The sequence below is a fragment of the Argopecten irradians genome, unplaced genomic scaffold, assembly GCF_041381155.1.
Source record: "Argopecten irradians isolate NY unplaced genomic scaffold, Ai_NY scaffold_0260, whole genome shotgun sequence".
Classification (NCBI taxonomy): Eukaryota; Metazoa; Mollusca; class Bivalvia; order Pectinida; family Pectinidae; genus Argopecten; species Argopecten irradians.
Window position 1 is genome coordinate 30800 of NW_027187727.1, and position 23693 is coordinate 54492.

General features: G+C 37.7%; 2 protein-coding genes and 1 pseudogene across 2 annotated transcripts; all 3 read left to right on the forward strand.

Moving 5' to 3' along the window:
- The first annotated feature begins 7629 nt into the window (after positions 1-7629).
- On the forward strand, positions 7630-10623 carry LOC138312246 (uncharacterized). Its single transcript, XM_069253228.1, has 6 exons — positions 7630-7904; positions 8126-8362; positions 9035-9111; positions 9537-9644; positions 9989-10206; positions 10551-10623. The coding sequence occupies exons 1-5, from the start codon at positions 7721-7723 to the stop codon at positions 10112-10114; spliced, it is 732 nt and encodes a 243-aa protein (XP_069109329.1). The 5' UTR covers positions 7630-7720; the 3' UTR covers positions 10115-10206; positions 10551-10623.
- Positions 10624-14400: 3777 nt separating this feature from the next.
- On the forward strand, positions 14401-19641 carry LOC138312244 (mucin-1-like). The gene is made up of 5 exons (XM_069253227.1): positions 14401-14673; positions 17037-17115; positions 17717-17919; positions 18661-18742; positions 19334-19641. The coding sequence occupies exons 1-5, from the start codon at positions 14401-14403 to the stop codon at positions 19639-19641; spliced, it is 945 nt and encodes a 314-aa protein (XP_069109328.1).
- Positions 19642-19681: 40 nt separating this feature from the next.
- On the forward strand, positions 19682-20705 carry LOC138312245 (uncharacterized; annotated as a pseudogene).
- Positions 20706-23693: the final 2988 nt, after the last annotated feature.

A 23693-nucleotide genomic window follows, 5' to 3' on the forward strand; every position in this document is an offset into this window, starting at 1 on the left:
TTACAAATCATTGTTTGAATCTAAACAGTAATTACATGCATCTACTTCACTAAACATCACTAAACTAAACTTTGGTTTGGTTATTTTTTGTCTCTATACTACACATCTGATTCTAGATTTCAAACCAGGGGAGATAATCTAGTGAAGAACTCTGCTGAGAAAGTCTTATCAATAAACTTAGGGTCTGGTGGCCAGTCAAGCATCTACAAAACTGTTCTATGATACAGGAGTTAACTGTTAAAGGATATTGATCAGTATTCATTGAACAATCTATATAAATGTCATGGTGCTATTACATTTACTATAATTATTATATTATAATTATAATTATAATTATAATATAATGGTTTCCGGAGCATAACTCTAAAACCAGTAGAGATATTTCCACGAAACTTCATACACACATTGGTCTTATGGTCTTGTAGTGCCTTTTGCTATTTTAAGGTTTTCACGTTTTGTACTTTTTTCTGTAACCATAGAAACATTGCTGAAAATAGCAGATTTTTGTACCAGGTTCGTTTCCGGAGCATAACTCTAAAACCAGAAGAGATATTTCCACGAAACTTCATAGACACATTTGTCTTATGGTCTAGTTGTGCCTTTTGCTATTTTAAAGTTTTCACTTTTTGTACTTTTTTCTGTAACCATGGAAACATTGCTGAAAGGTTCATTTCCGGAGCATAACTCTAAAACCAGCAGAGATATTTCCACGAAACTTCATAGACACTTTCTTTTTATGGTCTAGTAGTACCTTTTGCTATTTTCATTTTTTTTGCACTTTTTCCGTTACCATGGAAACATTGCTGAAAATATCATGGTAAATGGTAAATGTTACTTTGCAAAACTCCACCCATCTTTGTGTATATAGTCTAATATAAATTAATGTCAAGGCTGTATACCTGATTCAACAATTGCAGCCCCACTCTACTTGAATTATACTCCATCTTTCTTTAGCTCAACTTCCTTTTTCCTGTTTTTTTTTCCATACACATCTACAATCTCTACAATCAAACTTACTTCAGCTTTGATATCTCCATTGGCGGGGGATCTGAATGACTATGTCCTTGTTTGTTTCTTTGTTTGATTATTTGAACGTCCTATTAACAGCTATGGTCATGTAAGGACGGCCTCCCATGTATGCAGTGTTTGTTTGTTAGAGTTTTACGGCCCATCGACAACTAAGGTCATTTAGGGCCAAACTACAAGTCATGCATTAATATCAGGATAAAAGTTCAGGGTAAGAAAAATCAAGTAAGGACTAAAACACAGATTGTAAACGTTAATTTGATAAAAAAAAGGTTTGCATGGGATAAAATAAATTTGGCTAAAACACATGAGAAAACTCATGCACAATGTTGATGAAACGATGAAATGTTGAGTTGATACGATGTATGATGAGAAAAAGTTCATATTTTGCTTAAAATACCGATCTCTTTGAGATAATTAAAAATACGATTATGTCTCACGGCATGAAACAAAGTGTACATGTCGGAGACATCGTAGTATTTATCTCGTATGTGTTTAAAATCAATACAATGCAATAAAATATGCTCCACTGTGAGAGGAGAATCACATGCATGGCATGTTGGAGGATCCTCCCCTCTCAATAGATAGGAATGTGTAAAATATGTGTGTCCAGTTCGGAGCCGAGAGAGAACAACTTCCTCTCTGCGGTCTCTCCGACTGGACAGTTTAGGATTAAGTGTAGGTTGAATTTTAAACAGTTTATTGTTTGTTTCGGTAGACCACCTTTGTTGCCAATGGTGTTTGATGGCTGACTGAATTGAAGGTTTGATGTCGGTGTATGGTAGTTTCAAATCTGTTTGTGCTAGGCGAAGAGCAGTCTTAGCTGCTTTATCAGCCTGTTCATTCCCCTTTATACCCACATGACTGGGAATCCAGAGATAAGTAATTTGAGTTTTTAGAAGATAATCGAAATGTTCGGATTAAAAGATTTTGGATTAGAGTATTTCTAGGGCTTCTTGATTTCAAAGCCTGGAGAACCGAAAGAGAGTCTGAACAGATGATTGCCTTTTCAATGCGGTGTTCTTTGATATGGTCAAGCGCCAGACCGATAGCACATGCTTCCGCAGAGAAAATGGAGGCAGTATCTGGGAGTCGGATAGAGGAGCAGTGATTAGATGTACAGCATGCTGCCGCAACTTTATCACCATCTTTTGATCCGTCAGTGTAGATCTGAACATGGTCAGGGAAAGCCCTAATGCACTCCCGAAAGGAGGATTTGTGTTCTTCGGGTAATGCACTGGATTTTGCCCTCTCATGTAGAGATAAATTGATATCAGGTGTTTGAATGAGCCATGGTGGTACATCCGATATGGTGTACTCGTCAATGGTGTCGAAAGTTATATTAAGTTCCAGCAAAAAAATTTTGAAATTCTGATGCCAAATGTTGGTATGAGCTTTTGATTTTGTGTAAATATTTCTTGATGTTGTGGATTGAATACAAGGTTAAATGCAGGATTTTTGGGGTTGGATTTCAGTTGAGCAGCATACTGTAAGGATAATTTCTTTCGTCGATCGTCTAGAGATGGCTCATTAGCTTCCACATGGAGACTCTTCACAGGTGTTGTTCGAAAAGCTCCAAGTGCGAGACGCAGTCCCTGATTCTGTATAGGGTCAAGCATCTGTAGATAGGAGCTGCGAGCCGATCCATAGACAATAGAGCCGTAGTCAAGTTTTGATCTAATAAGTGCCCGATAGATACGTAGAAGCATTTCACGGTCTGCACCCCAATCAGAATGGGAAAGAACTCGTAGAATGTTCAGCGCCTTCGAGCACTTATCCTTCAGATGTTTGATATGTGGAAACAAAGGACAGTTTCGAATCAAATATTAGTCCAAGAAATTTAGTTTGTTCAACTACTGGAATTTTAATTCCATTGAGTGTGAGGTCAGGATCATTGTGTGGTTTTCGTTTTTGACAGAAGTGCATACAGACAGTTTTTGATCTTGAAAATCTAAAGCCATTTTCGTCAGCCCAATTTTGTAATTTGCCTAAACATTGTTGTAGTTGCCGTTCTATAGTGTGCATGTTTTTTGATCTGTAACAGATCAAGAAATCATCCACAAATAGAGACCCTTCCGTAGATTGGCCAAGACATTTGGTTATGCTGTTAATTTTTAGTCCAAAAAGTGTGACGGACAAGATACCACCCTGAGGGACGCCCATCTCCTGTGTTTCTGTTTCTGAATAAGTTGAACCCGTTCGAACTTTGAAATGCCTTTCAGATATAAAATTTGTTATAAACTTAGGCAAATTACCACGTATACCGATATCATGGAGATCGTTCATGATTCCATATTGCCAAGTTGTGTCGTATGCCTTTTCAAGGTCAAAGAATACGGCCACAAGATGTTCTTTCTTGGCAAATGCTTCTCGTATAAATGTTTCTAGTCTAACTAAGTGGTCTACCGTTCCCCTGCGGTTTCTAAAGCCGCTTTGCAAAGGACTTAAAATATTGTTTGATTCCAGGAACCAAACTAATCTGGTATTTATCATACGTTCTAGAGTTTTACAAATACAACTCGTCAATGAAATAGGACGATAGTTATTGGCATCGGTAGCATCTTTCCCGGGCTTCGGAAGGGGTATAATAGTAGATTCCTTCCAAGACTCGGGAATTTTGCCAGAAGAGTAAACTTGATTAAATATAGTTAAAAGACATTTTAGTGAAGAGTCTGGTAATTGTTTTAAAAACATATATGGAATTTCGTCTGGTCCAGCTGCCGAGTCCTTTGATTTCTCAAGGGACTCGAGCAATTCTGGTAACTCGAAAGGCCTATTGTAACTTTCACTATTGGAGGATTTAAAATTAAGACGTCTCTTTTCCTTTTCCTTTTTAAATTTTTTGAAATCTTTTGGAATGATTTTTGATGGATGAATTTTTAGCAAAATTTTTGGCAAAGGCGTCGGCTATTTCGGATTTTGAAGAAAATATTTTATTGTTGTTAATGAGGTGGGAGGATGGTGTTGCTTTTCTTTTCCCACTGATTTTACCAATCATTTCCCAAACTTTCTTCGAAGATGTATTGGAATTAATTTTTGAGACGTACTCTTTCCAAGTACTTTTCTTGTCGGATTTGATAGACCTTCGAGCTTTTGCTCTCCAAATTTTAAAATTGTTATAGTTTGAGACGGTTGGCGAAGCCAAGTAGCGCCTCAGAGCGGAATTTCTACCAGATCTATTGATAAATGAATCATTTGAGAGACGAAACTTTGTAGGTTTTGGCACGGATTTTGGTATGGTTTTTGTAGCGATAGAAGTGAGCGCTTCTGTGAAAATTTTAATGGGGTCATCGAGGTTCAAAAATTTATCCTCAATGAGCTCCTCTGCGCACAAATTTTTAAATTGAACCCAGTCCGCCTTATGTAGATTCCAACGAGGAATAGGCTCCTCAAGTTTTGGTGACCCTATGTTTTTAAGTATAATTGGAAAGTGATCGCTCCCACAAAGATCATCGTTGACCATCCAATCATAATCCAGAAGAATTGATGGATGGCACAACGATAGATCAATGTGGGTAAGCGAGCCAGAGGCAGGGTGTAAATATGTTGGGGCATTGGTGTTATAAAGACATAAGCTGTTTTTATTAATAAAATCTTCGATACGTCTACCTCTATCGTCAGTGCCTGGGGAGCCCCAGAGGCTATTATGACCGTTAAAGTCACCCATGATAATATATGGCACTGGTAGTTGTGATACGATGTTACTCAGTTCATCACAACTAAATGGAGTATTTGGAGGTAAATATATAGAACAGACTGTTATTTTTCGGTGAAGAGTTGCGCTTACAGCAACAGCTTGTAAGGTGGTATTTAGCTGAATGTGTCTGTGAGGAACGTTTTTATGCACCGCCACCGCCACACCACCTGATGGGCGGCCACCTGTTGTTGGAGTTTTGGTGTATAGTGTAAATTGTCGGAGATTGATGGTGTCTTTCAGCATTATTTCTTGAAGGCAGAATATGGATGGGTTTTTTGTTTGTATAAGATGTTTTAATTCTTCTATGTTCGCTTTAAATCCGCGTATGTTCCATTGTATGATAGTGTTTGTCTCTATGTTGATCCTTGAGGATAGTTTGTCGGACCGACAGGACTGCTCGAAGCAGGTTGTTTGGTGGCGATAAATGTATTGTCACCAAACTCGCTGTCGTCCGATAGAACATCATAGATGTTCCGTCCAAGGATAGGGTCATCTGATCCCTTACTGGGTTTGTTGTTTAGTGCAGGGAGCCTCGCCAGCTTTACCTTGGTGGTTTTTGTCTGGCGTTGCTCCTGCGGTGGTGTATTTGCTGGACGCTTTGCTTTATCAGGGAGTTTTTTAACGTCAATAGACGGTGAAGATGTAGCACGTCTATGACGAGCGGCGGTAACTTTTTTTCTGATGTTCGGTGTTTGAATTTGGTGTTGTGTAAGTCCTGGAGACGCCGGTGGGATTGGCGTTTTAGCTCCAGGTGGCCCAGCAGGTGGATTTTGTTGTGGTTTAGATGGACCCGACTTGAACCTGTTCGGGTCCCCAATGATTACTTTACAGGCCTTAGCATCAGCCATATCTGGGACATCATTGTCCCAGTTAGGCTTGTCAACCAAGGCCTGGACCGACGCATGTTTGACGGTGACACTGTCAACAGGCGTTTTTGCGCGGGTGATCTGAGCATAGGTTGCCACATTCAGGTCTGAACGCTCGACTATCCTCCTAGCCTCGGGGAAAGAGACACCTTGGGTATATTTGACCCGTAATATCTCCCTCTCCCGAGTCCAGGCAGGACAGGTGCGAGCAGACGCAGCATGGTCACCCCCGCAATTGACGCAGTGACGGTTGACAATGTCACATTCGTCTTTTTCGTCGTGACCTTCACGGCCACAGTACTGACATACCATTTTCCGTCTACAATTGCTCTCATGATGGCCGTACCTCTGGCAGTTACGGCACCTCAATGGATTAGGGATGTAGACAGTGACATTGTAACGTTGGTATCCAACAGTTACGCTCTGTGGTAATGTTGGTGTAGCGAATGTTAAGATAAAAGTGTGTGTTGGGACCAAGCTCCCACTTTTTCTCGTCATGATGCGTTTAACATGGGAGACCGGAATGTTCTCCTCTTGGAAGTATGACAGTATGTCAGCCTCATTGTCATTGCGCAAGGCTGGGCACCTGATTACCCCCTTGCTGCAATTCAATGATGAGTGTGGTTTTACACACACTCCGAGGCCGGCAAAATTGTTGGTTCCAAGGAGGTTCTCCGCTTGTTGCTTGCGGAAAACCTCTATTAGGAGATCACCCGATCCCAAAGGCTTGACAGATTTGACATCTCCAGCAATGCCTTTGATGCCCTTTCGCAATATTAAGGGTGATAAACCTGCAGTGGTCTTGCCACTCTGTGTAGAGGACATGACCAGAAACTGTGGGAATGTGTTTGTTGTACCGCTTTTTGTTTGTTGATTTGTGGTTGATTCTTTTTGGGGAGATTTTGGTTGTAGTTCATTTTGTTTGTTTTTGGAAGCCATCTTTTAGAGTTAATTACAATTCGCTAGCTGTGCCCCCACCCACCTCGGAGCCCAACAGGGGGACACTCATGATGACATGGATATCCAATGTCAAAGTGTCAGGGTTACACAGATAGTATACTCGGAAGAATATTTCGAACAAACATAATTCAAATCAAGCTTGCGACAGCACGCTCGCAAGATTGTACACCTGCAAGATCGATCAGAATCAAGACAATCCAAATTAAACTCACGATTGACCCTAAGCCACCGCCTTCTTGGAGATCTACGAACCAAGGGCTCGGCATGACCAGCCGATTGATAATACAGGGCCCATATTACCTCTCGTCTAACCGGAGTCTGAAGCCAAAGTAGTGTGTGTAGCAGTAAAAAAAAGGAAGAAAAAAGAGCAAAACCTATTCAACCACCAGGACCTTCTTCCCCCGGATACGAGATGCAACCCACGGCAAACAGGTTGGCTCAAATTGGAGCTACTGTGAAAGCCTTCAGCTACACTGATATCACGCGGACGCACATCACACCCCCAAAAGTGGTGTGCATCCGCAAGAGACCAGTGCACCCAGTCTCGGGACGTGGACCCAGCTTAAATGCAGTGTTGCGTGTATGTTGTGCTAGGTGCGTGTTTTGGGAGACTGCGGTATATTCATGTTGTGTCTTCTTGTATAGTGGAACTGTTGCCCTTTTTATTGTGCTATATCACATTGTGGCCGAGTGGTTAAGATGTCTCGACATATTACCACCAGCCCTTCACCTCTGGGATGCGGGTTCAAATCCCAAGTGGGACAGTTGCCAGGTACTGACCGCTGGTCGATGGTTTTTCTCTGGGTACTCCGACTTTCCTCCACTAACAAACCTGGCACGTCCTTTCATGACCCTGGCTGTTATAGGGCGTTAAACTAACAAAACCAAATCAATATTGGTATTTATGTTTCACAAACTTGTGTTTCATAAGAATATGAAGTAAAAATGTGTATGTCAGATCACTTGTTACAAAAATAGTGTTAAAGAAAAAAATGAACAATAATTAGTGACTGCAAATGACAGTGTGTTATATTTATGATATGATTTTCATTTATCTCTATAATTTCATTCACAGACTTGTTCCAACGGGCACAATGTCCATACTTGGAACTCCCAACCAAGGTTGAAGAAGGTTTATGTTGGCAATGTGCTCCTGTCAGCTGCAATTTTGATGTCTGGTAATAATTATCAGAAAATTTCGCTATTATTCCAATTCTTGAATCTTGGAATGATCAGCTCAACAAGCCATCTACGTGTTCAAAGAACATTTACAGTGCCAGTGATAGACTCTTCCTACCAGACCCTTATGAGAGAAACCATCAACAAATACAAGGGAAAAGAATTAGTTGTTGCTGGTAAGTTTGGCGATTGTCTGATGAAAAGTGTACAATTTTACATGATTATCAGGTAGTGAAAGTACAAAAATAATCAAATAGCTTTTACCATGATAAGGGTTATGAGACCTTATATGGGCATTACCTGTATGATCCCAATTACATTGTGTTCAAAACAAATTTTGTTGACATTGAAATAAAGGTAAAAGATATATAGCAGTTGAAAATTTTACTTTTCATAGGTGATGCACGTAATGACAGTCCTGGACACACTGCAATGTACTGCACCTACACTTTTATTGAGTACGAGACAAAAGACATTGTGTCCAGTATTGTCATCGACAAACGAATGACAAATTTGAAATCCATCAACATGGAAAAAGAGGGAATGTTGAGAGCGATGAAAAGTCTGCTGGATGAAGGAGTACTTATCAAAGAAGTGTGCACTGATGCCCATACCCAAATTGCAAGCATGCTGAGTAAGTGCTATAACCATATTTCAATAAAACATTGTCATATATTTCTTATAACTACCCCCATGTGACAAGGCCTTTTAAGTTTATCTGACCCGAAAGGTCAGGATGACCTATAGCCATCATGCCCCATCAGTTGTCGAGGGCCATGCGTTAACTTTGCATTCAAACGACTTCTAACTTACCGAAAGGTCCAGGGTACTCATATTTGGCCTGTAGCATGCTAAGGTGAGGTGTATCCAAGTTTGTTCAAATGAATGACCTTGACTGCCATTCATGGTCACATGTGTCAAATAGGCTGAAGTCTTAAAACAACTTCTTGTGTATAGTAAGAGACCTAGAGTCCCAATATTGGACTTGTAACATGTTGGCATGAAGGAACACTATGTTATTAAATAATAATTCACCTTTGTGCATATATACCAGATAAAAAAATGTTTAGAGGTATAGACCAATCTATCATTTTCAAGACATTAAAATTGTTTGGGTATGATTATATTAGTCCCAACTTCCTTACATTATAACGGCATGTACTAGTAGTTTGATTACACCGCAATAACCTATTAGTTGGAACTTCATTCGCACAGCCAATGTATATTACAACTTTTATTTCAGTCTATCATATCCCTACAGAAACAAGTGATTATAAGGGTTTTATATATTTTTCATTTGTTGCAGAGAAAGACTACCCCCTGTTAAAACACAGCTTTGACACCTGGCATGGCGCTAAGAATTTCGGAAAAAAGATGACTGCTGTATGTATATTATTTCCGAAAAAAGTTTATGTCCTTTCCTTGTATCATCTTATACCTTAGGTTCCTAGTTTGAAACCCATATGGGATTGTCCTAAAGGTAGTGACTATAGGTCAATGAATTTCTATACATCACAAATCTGGTTTGTCTTTACACAGTACTGGCTAAAAATAATCTCAATAAACAAAATCCCTACACCTGTGGATAGTACCAAAGTAAGGTTTAGGCCCGAATTAATTTATAAGTATCACTGGAATATTATATGATTTAGGCTTACTTTTATCTGATGCTATGTTATTAGATACCAGGTTGATAACTGGACAGATAAATTTGCTATCTATTTTTCACAAAATTAATTACATGTATCTCTAAATACATATAAATGTTCCCTCAACAATATGTCGAATAAGAATCTATATTTCCACAGGTTGCTGCAGAGACCAGAAATAAAGACCATAGACCATGGGTACAGGACCTTGTGAACCATTTCTGGTACTGCAGTAGGAAAGCCCAAGGCAGTGAGATGGCTCTCATAGTAAGTATCTCCATGACTTAATACAACTAACAGACACATTCATTCTTTCAAAGACGTTATCTTCTTCCCTTTGACTTATAGATATATATCAATTCAATTTTTGAATGATAACTTTTTTGGTCATCAAGACATTTAATAGTATATTTCATTGATTGGACTTCTGTATCCTTGAATATAACTCCAGTCATTATGAAATAAAATTGTGTCGTTTTAGCTTCATGTGAACATTGTATACTATTACTATCCTTATTATGTAGTCTTTACTAATTTAATATAAATGAATATCTTTCAACGTTATGCCAAAATATAGGTATTGATAGTGATGTTAAGTATGCATTTCTTAGTCCAGATGGAGAGGGATTTTGCACCATGTGACAGATGTGCATGAATGGGTTATTGGGGATGGTGCAGGCCCAGCACAATGCGAGCATGATCCCATTCTGACAACAGAAGATATGGAGAGTAAGTGACTGGAACCTGGGTCAGAACCTCACACTTCTCTTGCCAAAGTGATATTGGACACAAGGCTTCTGCACAATTTGAACTATTATGTCAACTTCAGGTATGCATAAAACACTAAAGGCATCATGAGATTAAATTATTTATTCTATCATATGCATAAACTTCCATAATGGTATTATAAATCATATGAATGAAAAACATATCTTTTTAACAGTAATTTCCTGAAGTTGTATGTACTCAATTTCAGTTGCCTGATATCACAGTAACAATTATCAAAAGAAACTATCCAATATTTGACAATAATACTTAAACAGACAACACAATAGTGCCTATGATTGCCACATTATGCAATTCTATAGCTACTTTCACCAATCTTGTTATATAGTGTATACTATACAAATGTAAAGTTTTGTTGGTCTCTCTTTATACTGCCATTTATTTCAGACATACAGGCGAGTTGGAAAACTTCCACGAGCATATACTCATGTATGCAGCAAAGAGATTTGCCTACAGGTATTTATATTTTTCATATCAAAGTACTTTATATTAAAATGATAATGAAAATTGTTATGTGGTGAACATACAAGCAGCACTGTTTCATTAAGAAATACATGTACACTGAATAAATGAAATCACATTAACTTCAAATAATTGCATTTATTCCAAAGTAATTGTATGCCATAATTAAAGCTGACAATGCAAGTTAAAAAATGTACATTTGAGGAAAAAAAAATAATGAATTTTCTTATTTCAAAATTTGTTTCTGAGACATCCCATTGCGTTTCTAAGGACGGGCAGACGCCATTTTGCTTGAACTCAGCTTGGATACGAGACGCCTGCCGACCCCTATATAAAGCGCGTGAATCAACACACGTGCGCTCAGTCATGTACATATACACCTAGCAGTTGTCCACTGTGTATCACCTTCTGATACATAAACAAAACACCTTACCTGTAAATATCTGTAGGGCTGGTTTTAGCAAGCAAACATGTCAACTCTTCTAAGCTGTATTTAGAGGTTTCACAAATTTAACTTTCCACACAAATGAATAAAAATCCTGATTATAATCCGTCCACATATCTCCATGTATGCTATCGTACCCGATGTACTCGATTGGCCACTTGCACGTGACCACCTGCCCCGAACAAGTGACGCTTCCATATATAAACTACCAAAGGCACACACGTGTACATGTGCGTGTAATATCTAATATGTTGAAGTGTTTTATTTGCTCTTATTTGACATATTTTGGGATCTAGCTGACATTATTACTTCAATGAAACCTTGTCAGGTGAGTGCAGTATTTATATTTAGTTTGACAATGTTATCTCCTATTAGAATTTCCTTGTCTGTTTACGTTATAGTCAAAATGGATCTCGCACGTGGAAAGAAAGTATGAATTCATGCATTACTTTTAATTTAACTGTATATATCTTTATATGGTTCCTAGAAACTTTATTTGAGAAAACAGAAAGTACTAACCATTTTATTATCATTACGTCTTGGGTATTTAATGCAGTAGATCTAGAGCCGGTGAAGTGTTAGTAATGTTACACCTTGAACAACGAGCGTTCGACTGATTGCACATATGTGTGGTTCACGCGCTTTATATAGGGGTCGGGTACCAAGCCGAGTTAAAACAAAATGGCGACTGTGAGGTTGTGCCATGCTTTTTGTGGCATCAATAACCAAGTGTCCTTGAAGCCTAGTATTGGGCCTACATGTAGCATGCTCCAATGAAGGATTACAAAGTTTGTCAATGCTTGACCAATTCATCAAAGGTCACAGGTGTCAAACAGGCCAATAATTATTTGATAAATTCTCCTCAATAAATAGTGGACCTACATGGAGGGCTACCAAGTTTGCTCAAATGAATGACCTTTACAAATTTATAATGATAAAGATTGTGTATTGCATGAAAAACTGAACAAAAATATAATATAAAAAATACCTTTGAATCTTACATGTTACTCTATTATAACAATATGGACTGAAAGTACCAGGTAGTGTGCGTCTGATTCGGGCTCATGTTTGCACACTGAGATAAGCACAATTAATAAAACAGCTAAATAATCCCTGAAGTATGCTACACAAAAGCATGTAAAAGTTAGTTTGTAACATTTGTGTCGTGTAATAGTGTACTACCAATTATGGACTTTCAGCTCTCAGTCATAATTAAATTTTACCAAGGCTGTATAACACCATATGGACCGAATCAGAGATCTCATTTTAATATCAGATATGATCTGATCTAAATCTAAGATAACTAGATTTAAGATAACACTTTTATATCTAGATCTAAGATCTATGTATTCCATGTTACATTTGTTTCATTATAACGGTATTTCGTACGTACGTATACTTTGTAAGTACGCCGTACCGTAACGTTTAGCCTAGCCATTGTACTGTAAAGTTTTGACATATCATGATCTCGCAACGACCATCGGGTTAGTTGTAATCAATTCGCCGTAAACCATGTACCAACAGCGCGATTTCGCCAGATTGCAAGTGAAGTAAATGTTACCTAAAACATCTAAACAAATAATGACATCGGTATAATAGTGTGACCGACGTCCATTTATACAACAAACATTAGCCTACAGATCGTTTCGTGACAGTAACGTTACCCCGTTGGGGCCCCTTCGTGGGTATGTTGCGGAAAAGGCATACTTTCACGAATTTGTCAGTGGGTGACATATCTTTTTTCATAATTCCCAAATGATAAAGACATATAAAATATCATCTGAAGCTTGAATATCAAATAACATGTTTAAAAATATAAACTAACGTACCGTATCGCTTGTGTTACTTTCAGCCATCGTGGTTGTGTTTACTGATGAAACTGCCTCGATTTCAAATTGGTCACGTGATAATTTTAGCGCTAAATATAGGCGGGGTTTCCCAACTTTACCGAGTGGTCAAGCTGGACATTGGGATCGACTATAAATATGAGGATAACACAGAAATGTATCTGGGAATGTTAAAAACATGTACACTCAACGAAAAGAAGAACAGTTTCACTGTGATGTCCCTTTAAAGAATTTCACCTCTTATATATGTTCACTCTGTGAAATACATGCTTCTCTCAGATTTAAGCATCTAGTTGAAATCACTTGTATAATCCATTATTGAAATACCTATACTTTGAATTTTATTTCTAAATTTGTCATTCGAATGTAATTATGACAGGTCATTTATACTTTCACTTTAATAAGTAACATCATGACACCTTGTACAATGTTGCTATAGGTAATGTTTTGCATAGGGCCATATACTGTACCTTACATTTTGTTTTTTTCACATTTGTAGTTAAGGTGGCTTATGATATAATTATCTCCATTGGATAGTGTAACCATTTCATTCTATTACTTGTTTTTCTTCACTATTGTTCGTTATGTTCATTGATCATATCTACTTTGTACATCTTGTAAGTCCTCATTTTGAGTTTTCCACTCTCATGAACCCACGCTTAAAATTTTGATAAAATTTTAATATTTTTGGGGGCGGATGTTCTGTATTAGTGTATACGGGTGTCATGAGAGGGGAGATAACTCGTATGAGCATATAAAAAAAGTTTGTTATTACCTCCCTTTATGTGAACTCTCCAGAAGGAGATAGTTTTTGTAATGGAATGGAGAATAAATGTGACGCATAACAGATGGAGGAGTTTCTCGTCATTTTCCCGTCCGAATAAACCCTCACAGCAGCCAAGCGAGTCGCCGACACTGGGCACCTGATTACCCCCTTGCTGCAATACAATGATTAGTGTGGTTTTACACACACAGTGAGGCCGGCAAAACTGGTGGTTCCAAGGAGGTGTCTGCTTGTTGCTTGCGAAAAACCTCTATTAGGAGATCACCTGATCCCAAAGACTTAACAGATTTGACATCGCCGGCAATGCCTTTGATGCCCTTTCGCAATATTAAGGGTGATAAACCTACAGTGGTCTTGCTGCTCGGTGTAGAGGACATGACCAGAAACTGTGGAAATGTGTTTGTTGTACCGCTTTTTGTTTGTTGATTTGTGGTTGATTCCTTTTGGTGAGATTTTGGATGTAGTTCTTTTGTTTGTTTTGGGAAGCCATCTTTAAGAGTTTATACTATTCGCTAGCTGTGCCCCCACCCACCTCGGAGCCCAACAGGGGGACACTCATGATGACATGGATATCCAGTGTCAAAGTGCCAGGGTTACACTTATATCAAGTTTGGCTCTAAAAAACACAGATGTGTATACATATATACATTAATGAAAATACATTTCTTCTTCAATTATTTTTTTCCTACAGATGAAACAATGCCCCAGGTCACAAGGGATCTCCCCACTCCTAACACGGACTCAACAACCAATATCCTAACATCCACCAAGGCCAGTGACTCCAATGGACCTACCACCAAGGCCCTTGACCTGGTCATTTCACACCAGGTCACAATGGATCTCACCACCCCTAAAATGGACTCAACCACCAATATCCTTACCACTACCAAGGCCAGTGACTCCAATGGACCCACCACTAAGACCCTTGACCTGGTCACTTCACAGCACTATCCAGAATCCACATTTGATGGTGTAACTTTTGATATGCACATTAATCATAACCGATATAATCACAGCAATTGTCACATCGTTTGATATGACCCTTAATCAACCAAATAGCAATCCATTGTGTCTTTTAGTTCTAATTCCCTATACATAGCATTTTGATAAAATCAAAGTACTGAAAGTACTGGGACTTTAGCCTAAAAGAACCGTTACAAATCGAGTATTCTGATTTGATTGATAACATAAATGATAAATCTCAATGTACAACAGCATGGCCATCAATTGTTGTCAAGTTGCAATGGTAAAGAAATTTTATATATAGTTTTTTAGAGTTGGGCCCTTCAGGTAGGGCGTTAGAATTGTACCTGCTGCCCCTATTGCATGATCGTAAAAGGCGACTAAATTTAGGATCTTATCTTTTCTATTCTTCCTAACTGACTTTATCCTTCCTAATGCCTCCCTTGGCACCGCCTCATTTTTGGCCTTGAGTTGAGCGTTCGCCCCTGTGAGGAAGGCTCTGGGTTCTGTCCCCTGGCCGAGACACACCAAAGTCTGTAAAAGTGGTAGTTTCTGCTCCTGCTTAGCGCTCAGCAAAAAGGGAGTGGGACGACTGGTTCGCCCGTTGTCAGTATAATGTGACCGGGTGGGGTGTGTTGCTTGGTGTCTTCGGCGGCATGCTTCAGTGATATAGCACTATAAAAAGGGCAAAAGTTCCACTATACAAGAAGACACAACATGAATATACCGCAGTCTCCCGAAACACGCACCTCGCACAACATACACGCAACACACCACATACATGGGAGGCCGTCCTTACATGACCATTGCTGTTAATAGGACGTAAATTAATCAAACAAACAAACAAACAAAAGTTAATTTTCTATTTCCTTCTACTCAAAACAAAGAACATGCGTTATGCGCAATCTGATTGAAATACAGATCCTTATTATCACTACGTTAGATAAGAGGATCTGAGAAAATCCCATTAGGGGTCATGTCCAGGTGACCTTTGGAAATGGCCAATCAAATTGCTACTTGCAAAATTTTGACAGTGAATTTCAGGGATGAAATAATTTGAAAAAACTGTCAGAATTATTTTCATTCAAGGTGTAGAAAATGTATCTTATATGAAGACCACGTGGTATAAAGGTCATCTGGACGTAACCTCCTACGGGATATTGTCAGATCCTTTATATAACGGAATGGTTATAAGGATAAGTATTTTAATCAGATTGGCGTTAAGCGATACAATAATCCAAAAACATTGCAATTCCTTAGATAAATGAATTTGATATTGGTGAACATCATATCATACACATCATGTAAATTCCCAGTTGGACAACTATAAATTCCAGGTAAAAGTGTTGTATTATAAATGCAAGCACTCTATCATAAGATGAAAATTTACTTCATTATTGATAAACAAATAACAAATCACAAAGTAGTGTCGACCATGAGTCAATGATTTATAAATATTTCCTTCTCTCTTTCTTTTGAGAAAATGGCAAAAAAATGTAATTTGTCACTCCAGATTTTGTTATGTGTACCTTGTATTTATCATATCCTTTAAATCCCTTTATGGCAATCTTCAATTTACTCTGACAACATTAATTGGATAGTATCCTATATATAACTTCTTCGTGCATCCGTCCTTAAATGATCATAGCTGTTAATAGGACGTTAATAAATCAAACAAATCTTCGTGCATATGCATATTATTTCTTTCATTCCTGCATATTTAATCGATATTGATTGAAAGGCTTTTTTGTATCATTAGCAATGTCCATGAAGCTAGAGCTTATCATGAAATTTGCCTCCCTCTAGTTGGTATTTATATTGACTATGAATGCCAACTGAAAGCCAATGCCTTTATATATTAATATTTACAACCTGAAACTCACTCAAGGTTATCTGTATTTTACACATTATCATAAGCCACCTATATATATATATTCAATTTTTTTTATATTCATATATGATTTTCATATGTATTTGAGGAAAAGGCAAAAAAGATGATTTCAAGGCCATTACAATAATCATAGAAATGATCATGCCGCACAAGTATATATGGATTTCATGATTTTAGTGACACCTCCAAAGTTGCATCTTTGTTAAGATAGCGAGATGCAAACAACATATTTCATTTTGAACATTAGTTTTCATAAATGTTAGAAGAAAGGAATTTGTAGACCATAATTTGACTTCATGGTCTGAATGTATGTACTTGTTTTACTTATAACCATAGATGTAAATGTTATATTTTTTACTGCCACAAATGCTAATATAATTCAAAATGATTTTTAGTTTTAATTTATGTTGATTATATGACATTACCATGGTGTAAGATACACCAAAGATACACCATTCTGTTTTTACTATTATCATTATAGCATTTTGAGACCGTAACAACTACAGCACCAACCTCAACAACAGTCTCAGCAACAATACCTAGCACTGTTGGAAATGCTTGTTTGTTTGTTTGTTTGTTTGTTTTATTAACGTCCTATTAACAGCTATGGTCATGTAAGGACGGCCTCCCATGTATGCGCTGTGTTGCGTGTATGTTGTGCGAGGTGCGTGTTTCGGGAGACTGCGGTATATATTCATGTTGTGTCTTCTTGTATAGTGGAACTGTTGCCCTTTTTATAGTGCTATATCACTGGAGCATGCCGCCAAAGACACCAAGCAACACACCCCACCCGGTCACATTATACTGACAACGGGCGAACCAGTCGTCCCACTCCCTGTATGCTGAGCGCTAAGCAGGAGCAGAAACTACCACTTTTATAGACTTTGGTGTGTCTCGGCCAGGGGACACAACTCAGAGCCTTCCTCACAGGGGCGAACGCTCAACTCAAGGCCAAAAGTGAGGCGGTGCCAAGGGAGGCATTAGGAAGGATAAAGTCAGTTAGGAACAATAGAAAAGATAAGATCCTAAATTTAGTTGCCTGTTACGATCATGCAATAAGGGGCAGCAGGTACAATTCTTACGCCCTACCTGCAGGGTCTGTTGTAAATGCATCCATAGGAGTTTCAACAAATGTTTCGGAAGCAAATTTTCCATCAACAGCCAACATTGCTGCTGAACTACTGAGACAAATAGAGGCAAAAGGCTATGTGACAATGCCCACAACTCCAAATGCTGGACATATGAATGTAATCACTTCTCCTATGGACAGAGGCTCCAGTCTTGCAGAAAATGCTAGACTTCAACCTGCGGCAGCAACTGGAACTCCACCGATTCCGGCCACAAACATTGACTTTGTGCCTCACGTTACTACCACTAACATCGAATCTCTTTGCCACAGCGTTTACTGCATAGGACATGCATATATTATTTTCTTTCATTCCTGCATATTTAATCGATATTGATTGAAAGGCTTTTTTGTATCATTAGCAATGTCCATGAAGCTAGAGCTTATCATGAAATTTGCCTCCCTCTAGTTGGTATTTATATTGACTATGAATGCCAACTGAAAGCCAATGCTTATATTAATAATTTACAACCTGAACTCACTCAAGGTTATCTGTATTTTACACAATATCATAAGCCACCTATATATATATATTCAGTTTTTTTATATTCATCATATATGAATTTTCATATGTATTTGAGGAAAAAGGCAAAAAAGATGATTTCAAGGCCATTACAATAATCATAGAAATGATCATGCCGCACAAGTATATATGGATTTCATGATTTTAGTGACACCTCCAAAGTTGCATCTTTGTTAAGATAGCGAGATGCAAACAACATATTTCATTTTGAACATTAGTTTTCATAAATGTTAGAAGAAATGGAATTTGTAGACCATAATTTGACTTCATGGTCTGAATGTATGTACTTGTTTTACTTATAACCATAGATGTAAATGTTATATTTTTTACTGCCACAAATGCTAATATAATTCAAAATGATTTTTAGTTTTAATTTATGTTGTTATTATATGACATTACCATGGTGTAAGATACACCAAAGATACACCATTCTGTTTTTTACAATTATCATTATAGCATTTTGAGACCGTAACAACTACAGCACCAACCTCAACAACAACAGTCTCAGCAACAATACCTAGCACTGTTGGAAATGCTTGTTTGTTTGTTTGATTAATTAACGTCCTATTGAACAGCTATGGTCATGTAAGGACGGCCTCCCATGTATGCGGTGTGTTGCGTGTATGTTGTGCGAGGTGCGTGTTTCGGGAGACTGCGGTATATTCATGTTGTGTCTTCTTGTATAGTGGAACTTTTGCCCTTTTTATAGTGCTATATCACTGGAGCATGCCGCCAAAGACACCAAGCAACACACCCCACCCGGTCACATTATACTGACAACGGGCGAACCAGTCGTCCCACTCCCTTTATGCTGAGCGCTAAGCAGGAGCAGAAACTACCACTTTTATAGACTTTGGTGTGTCTCGGCCAGGGGACACAACCCAGAGCCTTCCTCACAGGGGCGAACGCTCAACTCAAGGCCAAAAGTGAGGCGGTGCCAAGGGAGGCATTAGGAAGGATAAAGTCAGTTAGGAACAATAGAAAAGATAAGATCCTAAATTTAGTTGCCTGTTACGATCATGCAATAGGGGCAGCAGGTACAATTCTTACGCCCTACCTGCAGGGTCTGTTGTAAATGCATCCATAGGAGTTTCAACAAATGTTTCGGAAGCAAATTTTCCATCAACAGCCAACATTGCTGCTGAACTACTGAGACAAATAGAGGCAAAAGGCTATGTGACAATGCCCACAACTCCAAATGCTGGACATATGAATGTAATCACTTCTCCTATGGACAGAGGCTCCAGTCTTGCAGAAAATGCTAGACTTCAACCTGCGGCAGCAGCAACTGGAACTCCACCGATTCCGGCCACAAACATTGACTTTGTGCCTCACGTTACTACCACTAACATCGAATCTGAACTTAAACTACGATTTGGGACTTCCACATCCCAGGACCTGTTCCAGATCCTTCAGCAGGCTTGCAACAACCATTAATTAATAACTTTAGTGGTGAGAATGTGCATGTTGCTGTATTTCCCGACCTCTAGACATGCTTTTGGATGCAAAAATTAAAGGCAAAATATTGGCTAACGAGTTTATTGAATTTAGTGCTTTACTTCAAAAATCACCCGCCCATTATCAGTTTAAGATTCAGATTCAGGGCTCTGAATTAGCCATTGTCCCTCAACAAAAGTAATTTTCAATTAAACATTTTTGTTTCAATTTATGTTCAGGCCCATCCTCAGGCTATTTCATCTTTGATCTTTTATGAAATACGCCGACATCATCCATACGCTGACATCATCCAAACGCTTAACAGAAGGTCGGGCATTGCTGCAGCTTTATATTATGATTCAAACTACAGACAATGGCATCAGATGTACCCTAATGCATGCTGGGGAATATGCATTCTGAATTCTATTTGGAGGTCACAGCCATTGGTCTCCGCAATAGCTTTAAAACACAACAAAGCCAACAGCAGCCCTTTCTTGGCAAACCCAGCACAATGCCCAAAGGTGTGTGCTGGCCATACAATAAGACAGGGCTTTGTCGTAAAGGCGGGCGATGCAAATTTACCCACGTCTGCTCCACTTGCGTTCTCTACCCACCACTATTTGCCTCCCAGTCTTCCTCAGTTACTTGGAGGGTTTCTTTGTTGTTTGTTTGAGTTTTACGGCCCATCGACAAATAAGGTCATTTAGGGCCAAACTACAAGTCATGCATTAATATCAGGATAAAAGATCAGGGTAAGAAAAGGCAGGTAATGACTAAAACACAGATTGTAAACGTTTATTTGATAAAAAAAGGTTTGCATGGAATAAAATAGTTTTGGCTTAAACACATGTGAAAACTCATGCACACAGTTGATGAAACGATGAAATGTTGAGTTGATACGATGATATGATATGATGAGAAAACGTTCATATTTTGTTTAAAATACCGATTTCTTTGAGATAATTAAAAATACGATTATGTCTCACGGCATGAAACAAAGTGTACATGTCGGAGACATCGTAGTACTTAGGCCATAGTTGTGTTTTTTTCTGTTTTGCGTCCGCGTGCGGGTAGGTGTTGTGCTGTTGTGAGGCAAAAACAAACACAAGTTATTATTTTAAGATTTCGTTAAAAAGTCGACCGAAAATAAAAATTCCGGAAAAATGCCCATTTCCGGTTTCCAATTTAGTCAGTTGTGGCAAGCATCACACTACTCTTGCTATCGCTAAAGCGCTGCAAGGACTAGGAGAAGACATCTGGCAATCGAGATGTGATGCAGGGTGTTTTCGATCTATGAAGGGATGGGGATGGCTGAAAAGTTGTCAAATTCGGTCGTATGTTTTTCGTTCATTCAGAATAATGAAACGATGATATATCCATATGCATTCCAAGTATGCAAACCAAACTTATTCGCAGGTTCATCTTTGGCCAGTGGCCAAGATACAATCTTTAATCTATTTACAAGATTTTAAGGAACAATAGCTGTTTCGGAAAAAAACTCTGATCAAATGTTTTCTTTTCTCGAAAAATGACTCGCCTGTTGAGGTAAACTTAGGAATAAATTTTTAGATGGGTTTGGTTTGTTTGGTGCGTACTTTGAGTTCTAACTTCCAGATTATAAAAAATGAAAGTTTTCAAAAATTAATGCCTTTGACATGATGTCGACGAGTGAAATTGTGATACTAGAATATCCCAATCCAAGTGAGTGTACCAGAGGCTAAGGTTATTTAAGGTTATATTATTAGAAATCTGCTGAAATACATTTGATATCAAACATATTGAATCATTTTATTGAGTCTTTTTTTTTTAAATATAATATTAAAAATCCATGTCAATTCATTTGAGTGAACCAGAGACATCGCTGATTGAACACATGTACATGTATTTTTGCATTCTGATTCTTATAAATAGTATAATAGACATATTTTTTTCCTTTGGTTGAATTAAATTTCCAAATATTAAATATCATGTTGTAGTTTTTTTTAACAAACTGTATGTCGATTATGCAATTGTGGTAGTACAGTTATGACAGATTGGGTTTATGAAAGTACATGTGTATGAATCGCAATGGTCAGTGCTGACTTGCAGAGAATACCAAAGCAGGATTAAGTCAAAGTTTAAAGAATTGTTTGTACTGTTGTGAGGGTGATGCATGTATCAAAACAGAAAACAAGTTTACAATACAATGCATAAATAGGCTATTATTATTTTTTTTAATAAAGGTTATTATATGGAGCAACAGCATTTAATTTTATAACAGACACCATGAAAAACATAATTTTCTCAGACTTCAATCTGATAATACCTTTAATACTTTTGATGTTAAAATATGTCTGTTGCATTCAATTTTGTGATCCATACCAATGAATCAATGATAAGGAGATTATTTATGAAATATTGTCTATTCTACCACTTGCAAGAACAAAACTGGTCAAAGTGTAAGCATCCCAGACAAAGCGTGGGCTCCGTGTTTTTTTGTTCGTGTTTGGTTTTTTTCCTTGCTGGCTGGTTGGTTTTTGAGAATCCAAAGGACGCCAAAACAGAAAATCAAAGTACTGAAAGTACTAAATGGCTCGGTCTCGAGGATAGGAGGAATATATTTCCTAAGGTCAATACTACTGTATTTTTGTACAATAAGAAATAAATTTTGGCTGGTGTTCCTTCCAGTTTGGACTTTTGAGGATTCCTTGGACACCAAGGTGTAAAATAAGAGACACATACTAAAATCTTGGAAGCCCCATTCTAATATTTCCTATGATGTAGTATATGTCAAATGATTTTATAACACCTTTAGCATTTTCCTTGTTTAATTTGATGTTAATGAAAATATCCATTCTTAATGACTATTGGTCATCAAGTTCCTGGGACCAGTGTCAGTTAACAAGTATTGTTTTGCAGCAGAGAAAGACAAGAGGCAAACTTTTCATATGTCAAAATGTCTTAAGTATAGAATATGTCTGTCCTCTAGAAGACTTATCAATATCACCATGTGATTTTTTAATAAAATGGTCAATTGGTTCTACTTTTAACAGGTTTTGTAATTATTCTTTTGTAAAACAGCAAGTTGATTGATATACATTGTATCCAAACTTCAATTCAAAACCGAATAACCTGTTATGCTCACCATAGACCATGAAATTGTTTGTACACTTTCTTAACTTCAGGATTGTTTTACAAAATAACGAATGAATTTTTCTACATTTTTTATTTTCAAAACCCCATACCTCTGATGCTCTGATGAGTATAAATAAAACTGTCATTACAAGTGAATCAAATATTTTCAGTTTAAGATGAACAGGAAGAGATACATTCCTTTATTTCTTATAAATAGCAAACACCGATTTAATTGTTTGTTCAGCAGGTTTTTTCCCTTTCTTTAAAAACGCTACCATTAACATTATTTTTGTACCCTAGATATGTAAACAATTCTTATAAATCTAATTCTGTATTCCGTAACATCAACTGGTGTTGTTGTACCGATTTACGTCTTTGAGAATGTTCACACAATTTTTATCTTTCTGATATTAAGTTCTAATTTCCATGTTATGCAATATTGTTAAAATTCATGTAACATTTGTTGTAGACCATCAGATATTTCTGATATCATAACAGTGTTATTGGCAAATAATATGATAAAAAGTTTGGGATATATTCCGATATCATATACCCTTAAATAAAAACTGGTATAATTTGGCGCAGGTACTTTTTAGGGCTGAAAATGCTTTAAAAAATCTACTATCAGTATATTTAGCGCATCAAAAAATGGGGGAACACAATGTCCAGAGAGTCCCCAAAACCGATGTATGAAGGTGGACAATTTCAATGCAAAATATTCCCGATAAATGCTTGACAACTTGCACAAAAATGTTGTATTTAGAAGAAATAACATAAAGAAAAAACCGCATTGTGTTTGTTTTCTTTTAATGGCCATCGTAACCTGAAACTGAAATATCTAGCAGATGTCCAAAACATTGGCGGTCTGGTCCGCCGTACTCCGTGCACATGTCAATGTTTTAAGATATTACACATGAATAGTAATCAGGAATATTTGA